This window comes from Lissotriton vulgaris, chromosome 10, assembly GCF_964263255.1.
Source record: "Lissotriton vulgaris chromosome 10, aLisVul1.2, whole genome shotgun sequence".
NCBI lineage: Eukaryota > Metazoa > Chordata > Amphibia > Caudata > Salamandridae > Lissotriton > Lissotriton vulgaris.
This window is the reverse complement of record NC_141698.1, coordinates 273,188,161-273,210,544: the sequence shown is the minus strand read 5'-3', so window position 1 is coordinate 273,210,544 and position 22,384 is coordinate 273,188,161. Positions and strand designations below refer to the sequence as shown.

At 43.1% G+C, this 22,384-nt stretch overlaps 1 protein-coding gene across 7 annotated transcripts in view; it reads right to left on the bottom strand.

Annotated features, from left to right (window-relative positions):
• Positions 1-7,676: 7,676 nt before the first annotated feature.
• Positions 7,677-22,384, bottom strand: part of NBEAL2 (neurobeachin like 2) — a 750,879-nt gene continuing 736,171 nt past the window's right edge. For 6 of the 7 annotated variants that reach the window (XM_086940998.1, XM_086940997.1, XM_086941000.1 and 3 more), the window contains 2 exons: positions 17,288-17,423; positions 7,677-14,030 (listed from right to left, as the gene is read on the bottom strand). In XM_086940998.1, the coding sequence (XP_086797124.1) occupies positions 13,929-14,030; positions 17,288-17,423 (238 nt within the window). In that variant the 3' untranslated portion in view covers positions 7,677-13,928. The remainder of the gene's footprint in view (positions 14,031-17,287; positions 17,424-22,384) is intronic. The other variant, XM_086941001.1, reaches the window with a different exon arrangement.

Genomic DNA, 22,384 nt, shown 5'->3' with positions numbered 1-22,384 from the left:
GGAGATCAGAGGCCTCTGGTCTCCGGCGGAGTCCCGGCTCCATATCAACCTTTTGGAGCTGCGGGCAATTCGTCTAGCACTGAAGGCATTCCTCCCCTCTGTCCAAGGGAGTGTAGTGCAGGTGTTCACGGACAACACCACCGCCATGTGGTACTGCAACAAACAGGGTGGGGTGGGGTCGTGGACCCTCTGCCAGGAGGCTCTGCGCCTCTGGCAATGGCTGGAACATCAGGGCGTGACTCTGGTGGTTCAACACCTGGCAGGTTCTCTGAACGCCAGGGCGGACGAACTCAGCCGCCGGTGCATGATGGAACACGAATGGCGTCTGAACTCTGACGTGGCGCAAGGTCTCTTTCGGCAGTGGGAGAGCCTTGGTTAGATCTATTCGCCACTGAAGAGAATGCGCAATGTCATCGGTTCTGCTCGTTGGAATTTCCAAGGCGGCACTCGCTCTGAGACGCTTTTCGTCGCGAGTGGAGTTGCGGTCTGTTGTACGCCTTTCCGCCTATACCACTACTGCCCAGAGTGCTGAAGAAGATCAGGCGCGACCGGGCACAAGTCATCCTTGTGGCTCCGGACTGGGCACGAAGGTACTGGTATTCCAAGCTACTCAGTATGTCAGACGATCCCCCGGTTCGTCTGCCTCTTCAGGAGGACCTTCTGTCACAGCAGCAGGGGACGGTCCTCCACCCGAACCTGTCCAGTCTCCACCTCCATGCTTGGAGATTGAGCGGCGACAGTTGAGGCCATTTGACTTGCCTCCTGAAGTCTGTAACATCGTTCTGGCAGCCAGGCGTCCCTCCACAAAGTCGGTATACGCCTGCACGTGGAACAAATTTGTGGCATGGTGCACAGCAAAGGCTGTGGATCCCCTCAATGCCCCTCTTTCTGAGGTTCTTCTCTTTCTTCTATCTCTTGCCCAGCAGGGCTCTGCTATGGGCACTATCAAGGGCTACCTTTCTGCTCTTTCAGCCTTTTTGAGGCTGCCTGATCAACCTTCTTTGTTCAAGTCCCCTATCGTTAATCGATTCCTGAAAGGCATCACACATATGTTCCCTCCTGTTCCCTTTGTGATGCCTCAGTGGGACTTGAACTTGGTTCTAACTTTTCTGATGTGCGCTCCCTTTGAGCCACTTCACAACTGTCCTCTTCGCCTTCTTACTTTGAAGACTGCCTTCCTGGTAGCCATCAACTCTGCCAGGAGAGTGAGTGAGCTCCAGGCTCTATCCTGTAAACGTCCTTTCCTTTCAGTCCATCCGGACAAAGTTGTGTTGCGGACAAGGCCCTCCTTCCTACCCAAGGTAGTCACGGCCTTCCACATTGGGCAATCTATCACCTTGCCCGCCTTCTTTCCGCCTCTGCATCCCTCGAGAGAGGAAGAGAGGCTCCACCGTCTGGACCCAAAATGTGCGCTCTCGTTCTATCTGGACCGCACACGCCAGTTCCGGGTGGATGACCAACTCTTTGTTGGTTACGTGGGGGCTAAGAAGGGAAAAACCGGTGCACAAGCGGACCATCTCGCGGTGGATCATCTTGTGTATCCAGGCGTGTTACTCCTTGGCGAAGCAGGAACCCCCTGTTGGGCTGAGGGCTCATTCCACTCGAGCCACAGCGACTACTACTGCCTTGGGCCGAGGTGTGCCCTTGCAGGACATTTGCCAGGCGGCTACGTGGGCCTCGCTGCACACGTTTGCAAGACATTATTGCCTTGACAGTCAAGTACGGAGGGATGGCTTCTTTGGCCGTTCCGTCCTCCAGGACTTTCTGGTGTGATTATTGGTTCGCAGACCCACCACCACGGGGTTGGTATTGCTGGGGTATCTATTCTAAGGTAAGGAATCTATCACTAACGTGTCTCTTTCAGATGCACAAGTTACTACTTGTGTAACAATATATCTGTAAGAGACATTAGTTAGTGATAGATTCCTTACCGACCCACCCATCCTCCCCGTTCTGCGAACCGATATCTAGGGTTAAGGTCATCCCCTTTTAGGGCCCTAGTTTCATGGCACCAGTGTTGGTTTTTGTCATAGCTCTGCGTTTCTGGCGCGGAAAAGCTGTGTCTAAGAACTGACGTCAGCACACGCAGGCAGCGCCTAAGTACTCCGACGACATCACGGCGCCCACGACGCCGACGACGGACGCGGAGCCGCAGACGACGCCTACCGACGCGCAAGGGTACTGCTACGCAAAAGTTTCCGGATCCAGTATGACGCCTGGGGATATTCTAAGGTAAGGAATCTATCACTAACTAATGTCTCTTACAGATATATAGTTACACAAGTAGTAACTTGTGCTTTAACGCCGTTCCTTGATAATATGCCCCTTGGTTTTTCGATCAGCCGGACACAGCCTCGGAGTGGTTAGACAGCCAGGTAGACCGTGACTCCAGACAGCCCAATCGCGGAGACCGCTCCGCAGTCCGGCAAGGCAACTGAAACCGACTTTGCCGGCTGGCGACTGTACCTGGGGCTTGGACAGATCCTCGGCGAGGCCCTGCGCATACATAGGTCCGGAGGAGACCTCTCTTGGCCTGGAGCCCTTTCCGTCTGACTGACCATAATGCCAGCAGGCAGTAACTCGTTTGGGTTCTACATAAATGTAATGGAAGGGGGAGGGTGGCAAGACAGGTGCTTTACCCCATATTTCTCTTCCTTTAGTTTACCAGTTGGGGCAAGAGGCGCTCTGCAGATTTCAATGGGCAGTTGGGCGCCCAGATTGCAGGGAAGCGGGGTAGGGTTTTTTTGGGGTGGGGGGTTGTTTGGGGTGGTGGATTATTGTTTGGTAAGTGGTTTTCTTTTTTTTCATTGACAGTGCAGGTCGAATGGGTTGTAACAGACGTAGAAATGTATCAAAGCTTTAATGTGTGCTCAGTGGGACAAAAATTTTAAGATCTTAAGTTGGAATGTCAATGGGCTTGGGGATAAGATTAAACGTAGCATAGTGCTCCAACATATCAAAAGACATATGGCTGATGTAGTCATGCTACAAGAAACACACCTAGTTGGTAACTCGTGCAAGGCCATACACAGATATGGCTAAACATGATTGCTCACGCTGGCTTTACGTCTAGTTCACGTGGAGTGGATATAATGTTCAGAAAATCATTTCCTCTCACAGTATCGTCCACCTAGACCGATGATCGGGGTCGCTACATTGGGGTCACAGGCATGTGGGAGAGTCAAACCATTGCACTCATGTCAGTTTATGTTCCGCCGGGTCTACAGGCCTCCACATTCAAAGACCTAAGCGCCTTCTGGCTTTACCGGAGGGTCTGCTAGTGCTCGGGGGAACTCCAACTCAGTACTTTCAGCAACATTGGATCGTCACCCCCCCCACCCCCACCCCCCAGCAATAGGGCTGGTGGATGGTTGGAGGGCTTATAACCCAGACAAAATACAGCACACTTTCCACTCCGGCGCACAAGCTAGCCTCTTAAGACTTGACTACATCATAGTCCCTGGATCAGACATAGAATATATCCTTGAAATCAGACACTTAGCTAGGGGAATTTCTGACCGCTCTCCACTTTGGGTACACTTAGTGGTCGGTCGCACTCGGGTGACATGACAGACGACAGCACTCCCAAAGCGCTACATACGCTTCGCCTTAAAGAAGACAGCTACAGAGACTTAGTGACTGAAAAGGCCAAGGCACTCGGGAGAGACAAGCTGGGGTGGAATCTACGACCTGGGTGACAAGGCGGGGAAGTTAATTGCATGGCTCGACAAAAAGGAGTGGGCCAGCAGGCTGGTCCCTGAGCTCCGTAAAGCCGATATACTCCGTTACGGACCCGCAAGATATAGTTAACCAATTTGCTGACCACTTCCATACCGTTTATACCTCAATAGCACCATTACAATGAAAGTGACTCTGCCGAACTCCTGCGGGACATCTCTCTCCCCGCACTTTCAGTAGAGGACCGTGAATTTCTCGACAGTGCTCTGACCACAGAAGAGATAGCACTTGCTACACGCGTGTTACACCCAGGCAAAGCATTGGGTCCCAACGGTATCCTGATAGGCTATATTTTGTACAGTTCTGACTACCTTGCTCCATATTTAAAAGCCATGTACGAAGACAGCCTAGAGCAGGGGACACTACCGTTAGACCAAAGAATATCTTCTATTGTCGCTATCCACAAAGAGGGCAAGCCCAGGACAGAGTGAGCGTCATATCGCCCTATTTCGCTCCTTAATGCAGAACGTAAAATGTTGGCCACACTATTGGCTAATCGACTTGTCAAAGTTATGGGAGGCCTAGTTCACCCGGACCAATCTGGCTTTATGCCGCACAGAAACACGGCACTGAATCTACGCAGGGTCAACGGCGTCCTATCAGAGCGCCCACTATACAAGAACAGGCAATAATTGTTCATGACCATTCTAGATTTATACAATTGGTGCGCCTCCTCTATTGTGAACCCTTCGCATACTTAGTAGTTAACAACAAAAAATCAGATAATTTTCAGCTCAGTCGAGGGACACGCCAGGGATGCCCCCCATTCTCCCCTATTGTTTGCTCTAGCCCTCGAGCCCCTCGCGGCCTGGATACGGACGGACCCAGTTATCTGTGGATTGCCATGGTCCCTGAACTAGGAAGATCGACTTTCCCTCTATGCTGATGATATTCTTTTATACCTTGCCTTCCCCAGGGAATCTCTGATTGCAGTGTTTGACATCCTGACTATTTTTGTAGATACTACAGTTTCAGCGTAAATTGGCAAAAATCCCTCCTCTACGTCCTCAGAGGGAACTCACCCCTAACACCGCAAGGCTGCCCCCTTCAAATTGCTACGGAGCGTTTTAAATACCTGGGGATCTTTGTATCCCTAGACCGGACACTCCGTTACTCTTGTAATCTTGTCCCGCCGCTGAAAAGACTCAAACGAGATATAACGAGCTGGAAAGCGCTCCCTCTCTCCCTATTAGGAAAAGCAGCCCTTTTTAAAATGATGGCCCTACCCCGGTTCCAATACGCTTTACAGAATTCACTTGATCCTGTCCCCAATGCTTATTTTAGGGAAATGGAAGGGCTTCAGAGAGATATTCTGTGGGACGGTAAACCATGAATTGCTTTGCAAAAATTAACCCTCAACTGGTATGACGGTGGAATCAGTCTACCAGACATTAAAAAGTATTACTGGGCGGCGCACCTTGCGGCCATAAACCACTGTACCTACGGTCGTTCAAACGACCCTGGCTACGCTATGGATAAATGGCTCCTCCCCGGGGGGACTTTCAACCGGTTGCTATATTCTAAACCAGGCAGATATCCCCTTACAGGCCACACCAAACACTCTACTGCTGTATGGTACGCAACCAATAGGTCACTAGGATGGAGGATGAAACTCACACTGGCTACCCCGCTGTGAGACTCCCAACGATTGAGGGACCTTTGGAAATCAAAAGGATTTGATAAGTGGGAACTCATTGGGATCTCACGTGTTCAGGATCTCTGGGACAAAAACGAGATAAAATCATTTACCACACTGCAGCACCAATATGAACTAGCAGACTCAGAATGATTTCACTACACACAGTGCGTCATGCACTTCGATCGCTCCTCCCTGCTGGGTTCTTCCCCTTGACGCATCTCCCTTAGAGGACAGAATACTCAATGGCCATTTACCGGAGAAAACCATCTCAGAAAATCTACAAAAAGTTAATAAGTAGCATGGAGAACCCCCTCCACTTTCTACGAGAAAAATGGTTGAATGAGAGTATTTTTATTGACGATGAGGAGTGGCAGGAGGCGGTGTCCTCCTCAAGAGTAGTTGCAATCTATGCACGCCTGCGACTGTGAAGAATTTGAAGCTGAATCAGAGTCAACGTGACGGGGCCCCAACTGCTACACATGGGGGCGGCTGGGTGGGGGGGGACTGTAGGAGAGGATGCACTCAGCTAGGTACATGTCTCCACATCATCTGGGACTGCACTTGTATTTTATCCAGTAGGATTGTATATAAGAGGTAATCAGTGAGGTTGTTGCGATTTCTCTCCGCCCGGAGGCGCGTCAATGTTTTCTCAACATCCCACGGACCTAAACAATCATCAAACATTATGGGTCACTGTGGGGCTTACCATAGCGAAAAGCAACGTAGCGCTGCTCTGGGGAGCCACTCACGCACCCACCCTTTCAGATTGGAAGAAAGACCTCGATTGGTGCATGTTCAGGGAGAAGACTGTATATATTGCTCGGGTTTACCCCGGAAAATGGACCAGGATCTGGGACCCATGGAATTCCTATAGGGGGAATGTTTGCAGCCCACCCCGTGGAACAGACCCTGATTCTGTCTCTTCCCCATGACTTCCAATAGAAAACATTGCTAATTGATGATTGCTGCTTGTCTCCACTGTAAACACAATTGCCTAATCCTTCGTACTGTATGTAAATGATTGTTAATAAAAAGAATTATAAAAAAAAATAACTGTTCTATAAAAGGCAGCATCTAACATGGAAGATAGAGAGGTCAAGAGGCCTAACAAGAGAATTGATGAGTTTACAAACGACAGAAGGAGTCAAGCCATATTTGTTGCATGTCAATAATATAAGGGAAAGGGAATTACTGGTGAAGTTTCATCTAGGTACCATCAGATGGCACTTGAGTTTTCCTCTTGGTCAATATGAGCCCAAAACCATTCCGCCGTGACCCTGTGATGAATCCCCCCCCCCCCCCCCCCCCAAAAAAAAAGAAATCCTGGCACATTTTATATTGTTCTGTGAGTTTTATGATGTACACAGGAAAATATTTCTACTACCAATAGTTAAAAAACAGGGTTTCTATCAATATCATCCTACCATTTACTATCTGCAGATGCTTCCGAATCATTATGTAACTTATTCTGTGGAAGCCTTTTTGAAAACTGCACTTTATGGGAGCAATTGTTTTGCTTTTTAGGTTTTATTAATTGATAAGTGATTGCATTAACTTGTTTATGATAACTTGTATTATGCGTTGCTGTGTTTTTATTGTATAAAATCTTTTTTCTATGTATTTTAGATCAAAATCCTTAAAATCCCTGTTTTTGTATTTTTTAATGAGCGGAAGTAAAAAGTATTTTTTAAATAAAATTTGCAAAGAAGTGCTAAGTGCTGCATGGATCGACCAGACCTCTCATCACAGGGAAAAGGGCAGACATCAAGGTTCATTTGAAAACTCGGGGGGAAGAATAAAAAGTATTTTACTATGCCAGCCCCAACCAAATCAACAAATTAGGTTCCCAGAGTCCGCTTATAATCAAATAAAGAACCATTACTTGGGTTTCCAAGAAGTGAAATACTTACCATTTGTGTGGGTTTTACCCTTGGCAAGTAAAGGCTAGTGGAATTCTTGCAGTAAAAACTATGGCATCCCAAGATCTACATTTCGGAATGTTGGGAAAAACACTCAGTTTTACTATCTTATTCCTCATTCCCAGGTGTGAGCCAAAGAATGGTGCAGTAATACAACACCCTGTAAATACTACACACTTTAATACTGGTGATTGATGGATGCAGTTTCTGCAGCAAAATAATGGTCTGACTGTAATGATGGCCAAAGGCCACCATAATTATTAGTATCAAAGACAGCTAATCGTGCAAACAGGAACAGCTTCCAGACAATATAATATGGCAACAAAGCAAGTTTTTGTGGAGGTAGTAAGGACATTAACATGAATAAACACAATTACACCTTTCTTAAAAAAAAATACATTTTATTATTATCTCCAAAGACCACAGACACCATACATCATAGCAAAACCAGCTAAGTAATACAAATACAAAGTAAGGCATTTGTCTTCAAGTTTAAGGCATTTTCATCAAGAATGTGCTTCTATTTTGGATAGATAACAAGAGGAGATGTAACATATTTCGTTGTTTTTGTCTACCAAATTTGAATACCGAATTGTCCTTCTGGTACCTCACCTACCCCTAGTATTTCATAAGGTCAGAATCGGTAATAACTGATTTCCCAATCAGCAATAATTTCCTTTTGATATGGGCCCTTGGGCTTCATTGCAATTTAATAGAAAGGCCACGGAGTGTACATGCAAATTAAAACTTTGCACTCGTTCTAGAATGTCTATTATTAATGCAATGCACAGCGTACTATAATAAAACATAGAAACAAATATTGGGATGTGAAACGACTAAGGAATATGATCTAGCAGACTCGTGCTTCCAAAATGAGCACGTTCCAGTGTCTAAAACTAGCAAAATCGATGCTAAAAAAACTGCAGGTTGTGGTTTCTGGAACAAGCAGATAATAGATCATGCTCTTCTTGAGTTTAGGTCTTACTGAATTCAAAACCTATGTTCAGACTGAGCATGCTCTAGTTTCTATACCTAGGAAACTTTAGCACCTCGAACAGGCAGAATCAATGGCAAGAAGTCTGCCATTCTACAACATAAACCCTTCTATTTTTTTCTATGGTCTACAAGGTTTAGATGATACAGACTTTACATTCTAGAACCTAGAGCTGCTGTGACAAAACCAAACTCCAAGTGGAGGCTTGTAGAGGGCAAGCAGAAGAGAGACCATACATGAATATGTTTCCTTTCTATGTTTCATAAGCACCATGAGGGAGTCCATTTTGAAGCAAATGTGACTCATGCAGTCATTGTTTTTAAATATTGGGGGGCAATAATTAATGTATGGGGAAAAGAATGCAACTGTCTTTATAAAAAGATACTTGCCAATGTCAGGGTTTTCCTCCAATGGTGGGGTTTCTCTTATTGAAAAACACTGGCCAAATAGTAACAGAATAAAAATTGGAAAACAGCTCGCTGGTAGTTCTGGACTTTTCAAAATTATTGCTAAGGTGCCCTTTTGAACGCACAAATAATGTCATGGCAGGACAGCGTTACACTTGACTGCATTCCACAAAGTCTAGCAGAGAAGTCTAGTTTCAACTTTTTTATGATTTGTCCATTGACTTAATCGTACATCCTACAGTCTTGTGCCATATGTGCTGAAAGATCTGCAGTAAACTGGCTGTTGGGTCTCAGAGGATTAGCAGATGCAGCCTAGTGGCCAAGTTGTTGCTATCGGACGTGGAGAGTTGGGAGGTTCGGTTTTGTCAATGCCAAATGCCCAAATTCTGCAATTCTTGGCAAATCACTTCATTGCCCTGTGTCTCTGCTCCTTACCTTTGGGGCAGTTGGAATCTGCGCAATGACCACTATTTGCTGGGGCAAGCACAAGGATAATGGATGCTAAAAGGTTGGGCCTACACATCTCATTTGCATGCTTCTGATTTGACAATAAGGACGACCAATGGTAAGCAGTGAGCTGCTTTCTAAGCCCATTACAATGTAACAAAAGGTTACCAGAGACACTACACTAGGAGATAAAAAAGAGCATCTCCTATGGACCATATTCCCAAAGCATCCTTCCCAAGGAGCGTATGGGAAGATGACGACACATGATGAAAAAATCTCACTCCGTGTAGGCAAACGTTGCACACAATATATTTGACTCTGAAGGGCCACAGTCAGCCATATCTTTGGTTTTAGTCTACAATTAGCAGTGAAACAGTAAGGATTGTGGGTGAAAGGTTTTACTCATGCTAACATCTAAATGATAATGTTGCAGGTTCACAGGAAACCATAGGAATGAAAATGGTGACGTTGTTATGCTCTTAAATTACTCATGATGGGACTTGAGGTACGGATTTGTTTTGAATTAAAAGCAAAAAATGAAATACAAAACGGGGGTGAACTCACGTAACAAACATTTTGGAAGTTGTGGACTAAGCAAGCCGTTTGGAAGAAAGAGCTTGTTCTCCAGTGCATGCTTTCATCGATTACACCGTCTCGGTTATGAAGCCCCTTTAACTCTTTCTAAAATCATAAAAATAGCCATAGAAATGCACCTGACTCCATTTTGTTCTTCAGAAGAAGTAAATGTCAATGTTCAGAGTCTAAGCACCCAGGTGGACACCACCAGAAAAGCACTGCTCCCATTTCACAGAAACCCAGCTAAAATGTTCTTTCTGTCAAGAGCCATTAATAGCATCTACAAGCACAAGAATATTCTCTTAGATTAACTAAATTAAAGGCAAGAACCAAGTGAAAGGCAAAATGCAGTATTATCTCAGTGGAATAAAAAAAATATATACAGGTCAAAATCACTACACTTACAACAATATTCAAAATAAATTTCTTTAAAATAAAGTAACTTTTAATTAAAAAATTGATTTTAACAGATAGCCAGCATAAGAAAATAATGAAAAATAAGTTTGTTTTCAGGATGCAAATATTGCACGTTTGCGTGAATGGGATATTTTCCACACAGGCTATTGGTGTCTGACTGCATCATTGGAAATCCTTTCAGGAAGCCCAATGCATTGAAATTCACTGATTCCTGCACTTCTGTATTGATCAACAGAACCCCAGACATATAATCAAGTGGCTTAAGCCGGTCCCCCACTCTGACCCACTCAGGGCACATATTGAGCCAGGGCACAGCCCAGTGTATTTGCTAATTTATTTTCATTGTTCTATTCAGCAGCACGGTTAGCTGGGCCTCACCAAATGTTAAGCGAGTGGCCAGCCTGCCTACCAGGTAATTGTTCTCTACTTCCACAGAGGACCATGCTTCATATTTAGAGATCTCCGCCTGCCTGTTGGTGCTCAAGATAAAGCTACCTTCATATAATTCTGAATGTTGTTATTCTGTTTGAGAATGGGTTAGTACACAGAATCTCAGTACTCTTCCATATTTGCTCTGGCATTCCTCCTCTGAGCAAAGTGTTCCGTACTATGGGCTCTCCTAAACATGGGAATTCATAATGTCACTGAAATCTCGATTTTCACAAAGCATAAGGCTACACAAAAGAACTGATGTAGTAATGTGCTGACTCCTTCTATAACCTTCTTAAGAATGAGACCCACATTAAAAGGTAGATGAACCTTGTCTTGGGATGGAAGACCATGTATAGATGTTAACATTGTGTCTTCTTCCGAAATGGTCCAGACGTACGTTATCCAATGTATAGAAATAAAAGACAGGAAAACCTTCTCCTTAATATAAAGATGGCAAGTACAAAGAAAGTGACCTATCTGGTCTCAAAACGTCAAAAGTGGATCACTAAAACACTGGCCAATAGAGTTGTCTCATTAGTAATCTAAGAAATGAAGGAATGTACCCTGTAGTTCCACTATTTACTGCTTGTATAAATTGTGCATTTATAGGCGAAATAGACAGTTTTACACTACCCAGTAAGTAAGCATCACTGTTGGTCTTTTGACCAAGATAGATGCCCTCTCAGAGATCTACTGCTTACACATTTGCACATTCTTTGGCTTCTCCAGCCAGTAGGCAAGCACACCAAGGATTGAGCTGTCAAATAGAACTCAACAATTCCAATAGTCTGTAGGGTCCCACAGTCAATCACCCTAGTGCCAGGAGCAAATGCATTATTGCTAAGATCTCAATCACATAATGGAATAACTGAACCTTTTGAAAGGCCGAAAGGATCTACTTTCCACTGGGGTTGCACACCTGACGGTTCCAGAGCTGAATGGGGGAGTATACATGATGGTCCCATATACCTGGCCCCACTCTCAAGCATGGACGTACACTCATGGTTCCAACTACTGAGTACAGAGGCACACACTAGTTCCCATAATTCAATGGGGGTACACATACACTGGTTCACCTCTCCTACATACAATGGTAAAAATGTCCAGTATGGATGTATACTCAATTGATCCTCACTTAACAGTCAAACCATTATCAGCTGTCCAAATATACTATGGGGAAGTGCATTCAACTTTTCTATTTAAAAAAAAATTAATTAATGGATGACACATTAACGCCCAAATGATCCATGTGCCCAGCTGGAATGCACATATGATTGTCTTGCTGCCCCATTACAACGCACTCTTACTGGTCCGATGGCCCACCATTGACATCATTGCCAATTAATGTACACACTCATGAAATATCATACAAAATATCAAAGCAACTTACCGTTCATCAATGTTAGAGTATGAAAATTCCTTGTGGTCCCACAAACGTACCACAGAACCAGGATATTGTACAATAACAACAATAAACTGCGAAATTCTTATTAAATAAAGAATGGAGTTGATTTTTTTTATAAAACAATACTGTACACTAAAAAATGCCCCTACAGTAATACACAAGTTCAAAGACGCAAAACCCACAGAGTGGTTTAAAACAGGAAATAAAATAACAAATCTGCTTCGTACTGCTGTTACTGATCTGAAAGACATATACCTATCCATTTATTTTGCCAACCCAACATTTACCACAATGGATAAATATCAACAACATTTAAGAGGCTTTGGTTGCCCTTTGGATATTTGACCTATGACTCCCTTCACGTGCTTTAAATTTCACCTTTGAAGAAGTAGGCACTGCTAAATGTCTAACTTCAAATCATATGGAAGAGCAGCCCTAATGCAATTGTAATAAATCACATATGAACTCCTCTATGGAAAGCAGTGCAATCTCAAGAAATCAACAGTTTGCAACGAAAATAAAACCTTAAACTGCCATGCCCATGTAAACCCAGGGAAGAGGAGAAATGGACTGGGCCACAGAGACATGATGCAAATTCCCAACATGAAGGCACCTCTGAAACACATTCATGGCTCGTTTAGAGACCGGCAGAGGCTGACATGAGCCCATCTCCGACCAGGCAGACTGCGAAGTATCTGCTTGCAAGCAAATGGGAAACTTGCTCAGAAATTCTAATGTCGCACAGAGCAGGTAATGGAAGGGACTGTGCAGGCCTTAAAATGTAGAAGCATCAAGATTATTCACAAACCAACAAATGACATACAGTGATATGACAAATGCAAAATGAGGAAAGAAGGGATGGAGCAATACCAGCCATACAATTCGAATGATCATACAGTATTAGAAACAGAACTGAGCAAAATCTGCCACAGTACATAAGGGTGTGCAAAAGTACAGCAAATCCTCAAAGGTTACAGAGGAAATCCAATTCCAATGTTCAACAGAAGCCATGTCTTTGCCCCAACAGTGTTTGATCCTAAAATGAAAAAGTGCAAAACATTTAGAAATTGTATCATGTTTTAGAATCAAGAATAAAGGCAGAGAGGAGGGCGCTAGCCAGTGGCTGGAAATGATGGCAAACCGATGATGAAGACAGAGCCAAGCTCTACCATTTCAGCAGTCAGGGTAAGTAGTCAAACCAGAAACAGCAGGAGGCTTTTGAATGTTCTCTTTGGGGATGATTCGCTGACCATACCCGCTACAAGACCACCAGTTAAAACACAAAATCCACGTTACAGTGTTGTGACCACATGAATAAAAGCTACGATGCAAGCCCATAAATCACCAGTAAGCTTTTTGCATTCATTTTTGGTACAGTTCCGTTTGTAGTGCAATTCGAGCCCTTATATCCCTTTTCAATGCGGAACGGTAGATTTGCCGAGCTGTTAAGCATTATTTTGCACATGGTTTCCTCCGGACTGTTAATCAGGTGCACACAAAAATTTCAAGAGCCATAAAGACACCACCATGTGAAATCCACTTTAAGGCAACAGACGCAGGTAGAAAGAGAGAGAAGCAGCAGATTGCGTGCTGTCATAGGTAGTGGTCCTTGGTAATGCTTTTTCTGTCTTCTCTAGAGCTCAGGCCATTGCACTGTGTGCTTCTTTGGACTGGTGAGGAACCATCACTGCAGTGAACAGTAGAGAGGGCTCCAGCCCTTCTGAATGCCGACCCTGAGAGAGAGGTAGGAGGGCAGCCAAGTGCTGCAGGGAGGCCTTGCTTAAACAATGCACCACTTGGCAGACTGCAGCCAAGCAAAGGTTCAAAATTCCCTGTTTCCTCCATTTTCAATTGTGCAGATGCAGACCCCTTTCCAGGTTGTATCTGCATGGGTCCTTAGGCCCGTTAAGGCGTCCACTTCCCTTCTTTGTAAGCCACCTTGTGGATGTGTCTGCTACTTGGCCTCTGGTGGGTTATACTCAGTTTCCCCAGATGACACCTGGGAGATTCGTCGGGTAGAACCCCAAAGTCTTCTGGAAAACTGTCCTGTCTTCACCTGAAGGAAATAGAGCAAGAATGAGTTAGAGAATGACCTTAGTGGTTAGAAGACACATCATGCATAGAGCCTTTTTACATTAAGTTCTTTCCTCGTTCCACATTATTAGCTTGCGAGTCCTAAACTGTGCAGGTGAATGGTGCATGTGGACTGTATTGGGTGTGTCTTCTTTCCGTAAGATGGAGCTGAATGAGAGGAAAGTGAATCAGCTGTAAGGGAACAAGGGCAGTTTAGATGGAAGCTTTTTGTAAAAGAAACCCAAGCTTTATGTGTCGACTAACTGGTTTTGCCAAGACATATTTGCCCTATGTTTTATTTCTCTTTATGGGAGATTTTGCAACTATTCATTACTGATTTAGCTTCAGGCTAAGCTCACTCTTGCTTCTATTTCTTGAACTCTTCATGAGTTCTGACTGACATTATTTGTGCCTCATTTTCTTAGAATAGGGATTCTTTCCTTCAGGGAATGTGCTCTATGCAATTATGATATACTCTGTATTTATTCTATTTTTTCTATTATCAATCCTTTAACCTGATTGATGTCGGACTAATGAATGAAGAGTCACAGAATCTTACATTTTAATTGGAAAACAAATACCTTTTAAACTACTCACAACTCTGGTTATTGCCTAAAATATGTATTTGCATTTGATTATTTGCCCATGTTTATGAAGAAGTTCTTTGGTCATACATGGTGGAAAATATTGCATTGAGCGGATACAAGGGTAATGGTAATAAAAGGTAATGGTGTTTTTGCAAGGAGAGATTACTGTGAGATTTCCTTGCAAACACTGCCCAAAGATTCTCTGCGTGCCTTTGCTGCTCACACCATCTTTATATCCACTCAAAGGTATCCATTCTCTGCCAAATCCTCTCTTCTCCACCTTGCCCATGCTGCCCACATCCCCAACTTCTGTGCACTTTCCTATTCATATTTAAGAACCCAAGGAGAAGTACGGTGCGAACAGCCATCACATCGCGGCTGTTACATCACATGCTGTTACGTTGCATGCGTTACAATGGATGCAAAGTTACCACGCGTACACAATAAGACGTATCACATTACATTGCATGCACTTTTAAATGCATGCTCTTTTAAAACCCATGTGATGTAATGGACGGCCGCCGAGACAGACGTGTGCCAGGACAGAGACGAGGAAGAGACAACGTCGGAACCGTAAGAGAGGAACCACAAGGAGAGAGAGGTAAGGGACAGTGTTTTAGGCTTTAGGGCTTAGGGTTGAGGGTAGTGTCAGGAAGTCATAGGGTAGTGTTTTAGGGTTTATGGTAGTGTCAGGGGGTATTGGTTGGTGTACTGTTTTAGGCTTTAGGGGAGTGTATTGTTTTGTTCTGTAGGGTACTGCTGTGGAGTGTGTGTTATGTAGGGTAATGTATTAGTGTGGGGGGTGTTATTTGGAAAAACAAATTGCGATGTAAAAGCATGCTAGGGATTTGGGTGCATTGTAAAGGGATTTTGTATGACTTTCAAAGGAAATGCGAAGTAATGGTTTGCGCTGTATAAACTTGCATTGTAACGGTACATGCAAACTAAAAACTGCGATACATCGCAAACTAAAACTACTAAAACAACGCATGCCTTTGCATACTCATACATCCTAAGTGTGGAGATTATTGAATATTTAGTCTATCATAAAACCTCCCACCGATTATAACAAAACATTAAATGTTTGATGGGCCATTGATTCTTAGAGTGTCATTACACAGATCACACAATTTCAGTAACAACTGATAACTAAGGATTGTTTTCGTTCTTTAAGGCAGGGGCGGCTCCTCCTTTATGGCGGAGGAGCATCGCCACCCTGCTGAAAGCCAGCAAAGGAGTAAGGACAAAAATAATAAAAATGTTTCATCAACATTTTATTTTTACCCCTGCAGGCTGCGAGGGAGGGGCATGGCCTCTCATGCTGATGCTGCAGCACCAGGGAGAAGGGGGGAGTGGTGGGCACTGCCAAGTGCTCATTACAGTTTGGCCAGCCTTCTGGGCCCAGCCAAACTGTCATGCGCACTTAGCCTTTCTCCACCTATCTGCATTGTACAGCTGGGTGGAGAAACCAACATAGAGTGTGAGCCTATGTCTGAGAGCCGAACCGAGGTGCTCAGACCAATCCCAGCACTGCTCACATGCTGAAAATAGCATTCCCAGCATGTGAGCAGCACTAGAATTGGGAGCTGAGTGCCTGCGCACTGTGTTGCAGGCTCCTGGCAAGGCTGGCAAGGACGGGCGGATCAGGGGCAAGGTACGGCTGTCTGAGCAGGTACGTTTTCTTTTTTTATATATATACTTGTTTGTTTGTTGTGTGTACCTCTCCCCACCCCACCACTTCATACTACGAGTGGCAGTTACTGCTTTAAGGATGCTGGATACTCAACCACCAACGCAACATGCTTCTTCATCCTGAGTCCATTTCTCACTCTGGATTGAATTCTGTTTTATCGAGGGAAACTTTCTAAAAAAGCCTTGTTTGATACTTTAACTGAAGGTAGCTTGTGTGCATTTCAACCCTTCGTTAATGCGCAATCTAAATTACCACGAAAACTGTGAGAATTCTGCATACATCTCAAAATATATAATTTTATTTAGAATAAGCTGTTCGTATTTATGAAGTGCTGCAGATAAGTAACGGTGTGTAGTAGTGGCAATGTTGAATAATCATGTGTAGAAGTAAAGTCCCTCAAGAAGTAAGGGGACACTCCATGACACATCTTCGTATTTGAAGTGCCTCTACCTACTCACTAATGTAGAAATATTACATTTATATGATAGGGTAGACATTCCTCATGTTACACATTCAGACATCACATAGTGTAAAAGGCTGAAGTTAAGGAGGAAAAGCAAAGACTAGCTGAACTGTGGAAAGAATGAGAAAGAGAACAAAAGACTTCCTGGTCAGCTTGAAAGAGGGCAAAAGGGCTGGATTGAGAGAATGAAAACAAAGTAGATTAGTGAGTTAGACTGTGAGAGGAAAATGAATAAGAACAAATAAGAGTGAAAGGATGCAAGGGTAGCTAATTGTGAAATTTTTATACCATTTTGAAAGCATTAGACAAATTATTAAGAATAAAGACGAAGACAGAGAGAACAATGGGTTAGAATGCAGGAATTAACAAGTGAATAAAAGGGAGCAGAAAAGAGAGAAGACCAAAAGAACTGGAAGGGAGGCCGAGCGAGACAATACATATGCCTCAATATACCCAGTTCCATATCTCAAGGAAACAGTGCTGAATTCATTTCTCACCTCGGAAGGCTGTCCAGCTCCCACCACAATCAGCTTCCCATCATCCAGCCCAACAAGGATATGGCTATTTTCTTTGGTCACAGAAACACAGTGTATCGGCACCTTCATGGGCATCGGAGGCACTGCCACTTTAAGACTGAAAAATACAAGAAAAGACCCATGACACATCCAGAAAATTTGCATGGAAAGACAAAATAGCATTTATGCACTTTATGACTAGGAACTGGAGGGAATCATTGAATTAATTTCCTAGAATCACCCCAGAATGCAGAGCCCACTCTAAAGGTTGATTGTGACCTTAACTGCCCACATCCAGACATTGCAACAAGAAGTGATCAACCAGAAGAAGTATTACCTACAGATTAAGGACTATATGTGAAAGAGTCACTACAGTAAGTAATCTGTCCCCTTTCTATTGACTTGCTTTGGTTGTGAAGATCACATATATATTGTATTGGAGGTTAGAAATATAAAGCTTGGATGGCGCAATGTTCCACCTTGACCAGCTCCTTTCCCCTGTAATGGCCCACGAGACCAAGAGAATTGTAGGAGGGTTGGTAGTTCAGTATTAGAAGAAGTATACTACGTAATTTGTACACAAAGTAACTTTCAGTGCCTTTTTGTCCCCATGTGAGAATATTGCAGAGAACCCCATCTGAGCAAGAATTACATGCAGAACCTCTGTAAAAAAGAAAAGTGACACCCATCGAACACTTGTAGAGAGAAGGGCTCATAGTCCTTGTGGAGACCTCTTGAACAACAGGCAAGGCTTTAATGCAAAGGCATTGCCTAAAAGCAAGGTATTAAGAGTATTTCTTAACACAAACACAAACGTGAAGAAAAAGAAAGATACTAGTTATAACAACTGTCCTCAACCACCAGCCAGTTAAAAAAGTCTACTCTGAGTTAGCCTGTTATCGACAAACGTGCCCCCCCCCCAAATCCCTATGAGCCCAGGGACCCCAAACACACACCACAAATTTGTAACCAAAAGTACCTCCCAGCCCACTACAAAGGCACAGCCCTCTGAGGCAAATATACATTAAGGAGACCATCAGAAATGGATCATGCCTTTAATAGAAGAAACTGGAACACAAGCCATGACTTCAAGGGGTCGGTAGAAACTGTCCATAATCCTGCCTCAAAAATCTTCAACAAATGATGGAGGGAATACTGAATGATTCAAACATTCACCCCCAGTCAAGAGATCTGGGTTAAATCCATCATTCTTTTGCCCACTAAGCCACCCCAGTTTGGACCCCAGTCTTGACCCTGTGCCTCATGGGAACAGTCCAGACCGAACTGCCAAGCCAGGTCCTCCCTTGACCGGAAACAAGCATACTGGAACCGGTTTCATGGTATGTCACCCTTCATCAACCAGGCTAGTTAGAATCCAGTGGCAAAGTGAGCAAGTGACCCATGTCTGGGCATACCCACCCCATTTAGGGCGAAAAGTGTTAGGGCAAACAAATGATGGACAGAATGCTGAATGATTCAAACATTCTATCCCAGTCAAGAACTCTAGGGTGGTATGGTGAGCAAAAGAATGATGGATTTAACCTAGATCCTTGTGACTGGGGAAGAATGTTTGCAATGGCCAGCACTCCGTCCATCAATTGTTTCTTTAGCATATGTTGCCCTAAGTGGAAAGGGTATGCCCAGATGTGGGTTCCCGTGCTCACTACACCACTAGATTCAAGCTAGCCTGGCTGATAAAGGGTGACGTCCTAAAACTTGTCCGAGGATGCTTGTTTCTGGTCCCGGCAGGACCTGGTTTGGCAGTTCGGGCGGGACTATTCCCACGAGGAACAGGGTCAAGAATGATTGCATATGGCTGGGTCCATACTGGGGTGGTGTGGTGAGCAAAAGAATTATGGATTTCACCCAGATCCTTGTGACTGGGGGAATGTTTGCATTGTCCAGCATTCCGTCCATCAATTGTTTCTCTTTCCAAAAACTTCAGGACCTAGAAACCCATCTTTCCACAAGGAGCTGCACTTGAGACCACAAACAAAGTAGAGTCACAGGCACTGTAGGGTCCCCCAGAGTGCCCATCTCACCAGAGAAGATTCTCACCCACATTTACTGCCAACATGAATAGAAGCCACCTCAAAAGCCTGATAATTCTGACAAAACCAGGAAAAGCAGAAGGTGGGTGTTCAACAAAGACTCGTCAAATTAATAATAACCTCAAAAGGTTATTCAAACATAGACTCCAAAATGAAAATTCTACAGGACTTCAGGAGAAAAAAGACAATATGAAGTTCCTACAGACTCAGTTGGGAGAAAGTTTATTGGAGACTACCTGGAAGGCATTGAGCAAACAAAGTTTTCTTTCTCCCTCCAGAGGCTGTCAATAACTGTTTTTTAAAAGCATGCACCACTTCATGAAAATAACATATCAGAAGCTAGAATGTCTGGCAAGAAAAACACACAAAAACCCTTCAGCAGGAGCTAGGGAGATGGTAGATGTCCAAGTGCCATGGACTGCTCTGTCAGCAAGGTGCATGAAAGTTAGATGATTTGAGTCCTGGCAATAAGCTTGGCCCCTTTACAAATTCTATTTTTCTTGACAAAAATTATCCCACATGCACGTCCCCTGGCATAGGTCAGGAGAAAGAGGCGCTGGTAATGATAATAAGCTACTGTATGAGAAAATCCGCACTGTGTTTTTGCCTAGGACCATGTTTACACTTGAAATATCCCTTCTTAACTTTACAAAGCTCTGTTACAGGTAAAACTGTAAATTTACTAATATTTGGAAAAATATATGAATCTTTGCTTTGCACAAATATCCTGAAATCTCCAAGTCCTAATTTTACAAGTGCAATATATCGCATTGTGATATAACCACTGAGGCCATTGGTGATATAATGCACGGTCATTTGTCACTTTGGAGAATTATGGTTCTATTAAATACCAAGATGTGTGACCTGTGAGGTTTATAATGTAACTTGTACGTGCCCTAGCTTAAGGTGTTTTTAAGGAATATCTTTGGCTTCTGTCATAACATACTAACAAAGCCCAGCAAACCATGCAACATTTTTTGCTAACTAAACTTGAGATTTTTTTGTCAATAACTTTGTTTTTATAATAATATACTTTGAGAAGGCATACCATATTTATGTGCTTTTTCAGCAGACCCTGGACCGCACATATGAATAGTGTCTATTTCCACATAACAAGTTTATCTTACCTAGATTACAGACCACCTACTCACAGACATGAGTCTGCCTACCTGGATCTGGGTCCACCTAAACTGAGCTGGGTCTATCTCCACAGACATTGCTTGACTTGTGTGGGCCTGCACCGGACAACTGCAAGCGGGTCAACCACACAAACTGAACCTGTGTAGACCTCCCTAATAGTCAATCCACCAGGTTAGAAGTTGCTAAGTTGACAGACCACTACTGACAACCGTAGCTGCTGTCAAATCACGTTCATGCAAATACAAGTACCATTGACTGCAGTGCTTTAAATTAACAATTGTATAACAATATTATTGCTTCATGTCATCAATATTAAATCTCGCTAGACCTCATGTGTTCATTCATTGTTGTCCTTCATTGACTGCATTCAAACAACATTTCTACAATTGGTACACAAAGTGTTGTCATGTTATTAAGCGATTAAGCTCTATATAAAGCTTAAAATAATAAATAAATCTGAATTTGCTGCCACATCCTACTCAGACATTTGCCATCAGAACTGGCTCACACTCTTGCAGATCACAGTTTTCCTGTGCAAGTCTCTCTCTCCCTAGGAACAATGGCAACTGTCTTTTTTCCACTTCCGTAGATCAAACTCACAATTCACAATGTGATGCCATAGTGATTGCTTCTACAGAGTCTGCCAAAACAAATGAAATCGGTAGCAGCCATAGCCAGGATCTGAACATTAAACCTTTAGAGCGTAGGGTTGGAGGGTAGGTTGAAATTGACAATTTAAATGGCAATTTGGTAATCTGAGATCATCTGCATTGAACAAATTAGAGTCATTAGTGAAACTTCTCAATGTCCTTTGTCTACAGAAAAATTGTTCACAGTATTGTGCGACTATGTGTGGAACATGTTCTGAAGTGCCTATATGCCAAACCACACAAACTGTGTTCCATAGACGATCATATAATACATTACTTTATTTATTTGACAAAGGTCCAAATTGGTAGGTCTTACAGAGTCGTGTACAGTTAAAAGATATGAAATTCAATTTTCAAAATGCTTTATTCGGTTTGTACAAGTACAACCATATAGCAACACATAAATACAGTTTCAGGTTTATATTCATGTGAATTAAATGATAAAACATTTAAAATAACAGCATTATCCATACCACACTTTTTTGGTTCAATTTGTAGTACAACAGAATCACATTAGGGAGCTAGGTTAGGATTAATTACTCTATATATTCTAACAGCAAATATTATACAGTTGGTAAGTGTAAAGGACAAGAATTCAAAGAACCTATTATATACATAAAGTGCTATTGCTATAAACATGTCAATAACTATAAATATAAAGTGCAAAAGGGCAAAAGGTTATTTTGTCAATATAGTCATTATAGCAGCAATTTTATTTACAATAGATATCTGTGCAAAAAACGCATATGCAAAGACTCTAGTGCAAAAAAGCAAATTCCACATTAAAATGTAACATTTGAATTTAATCACCCTAGCAACAATTATTACACAGTAGGTAAGTACAAAAAAAGTGCAGATGTAAGGTGCTAAAATTTGGAAGACGTACTGTGTACAAAGTGCTATTGACATATCAAATAAATATAAAGTGCAGTAGAATATTTTATCACTATAGATGTTATAGCAGCAGTTAGATGTAAAGTGCAGTAAATATTATATCACTTACAGAGTCGTGTACAGTTAAAAGATATGAAATTCAATTTTCCCATTTTTCAAATGACTTTTGCTCAGCCTTCCATCAACCATGCACATTTACGTATGTGAACTGTTATTAGACCAATGTAGAATTTTAGTTCAAAGATACAATTATTCAAGACATGCAGAGCGCAGTGTTATTTGATTTTCTTCACAGAACGGCAGAGCCACAATACATCATTTCCAGGAAAAGGAAACAATTTTCA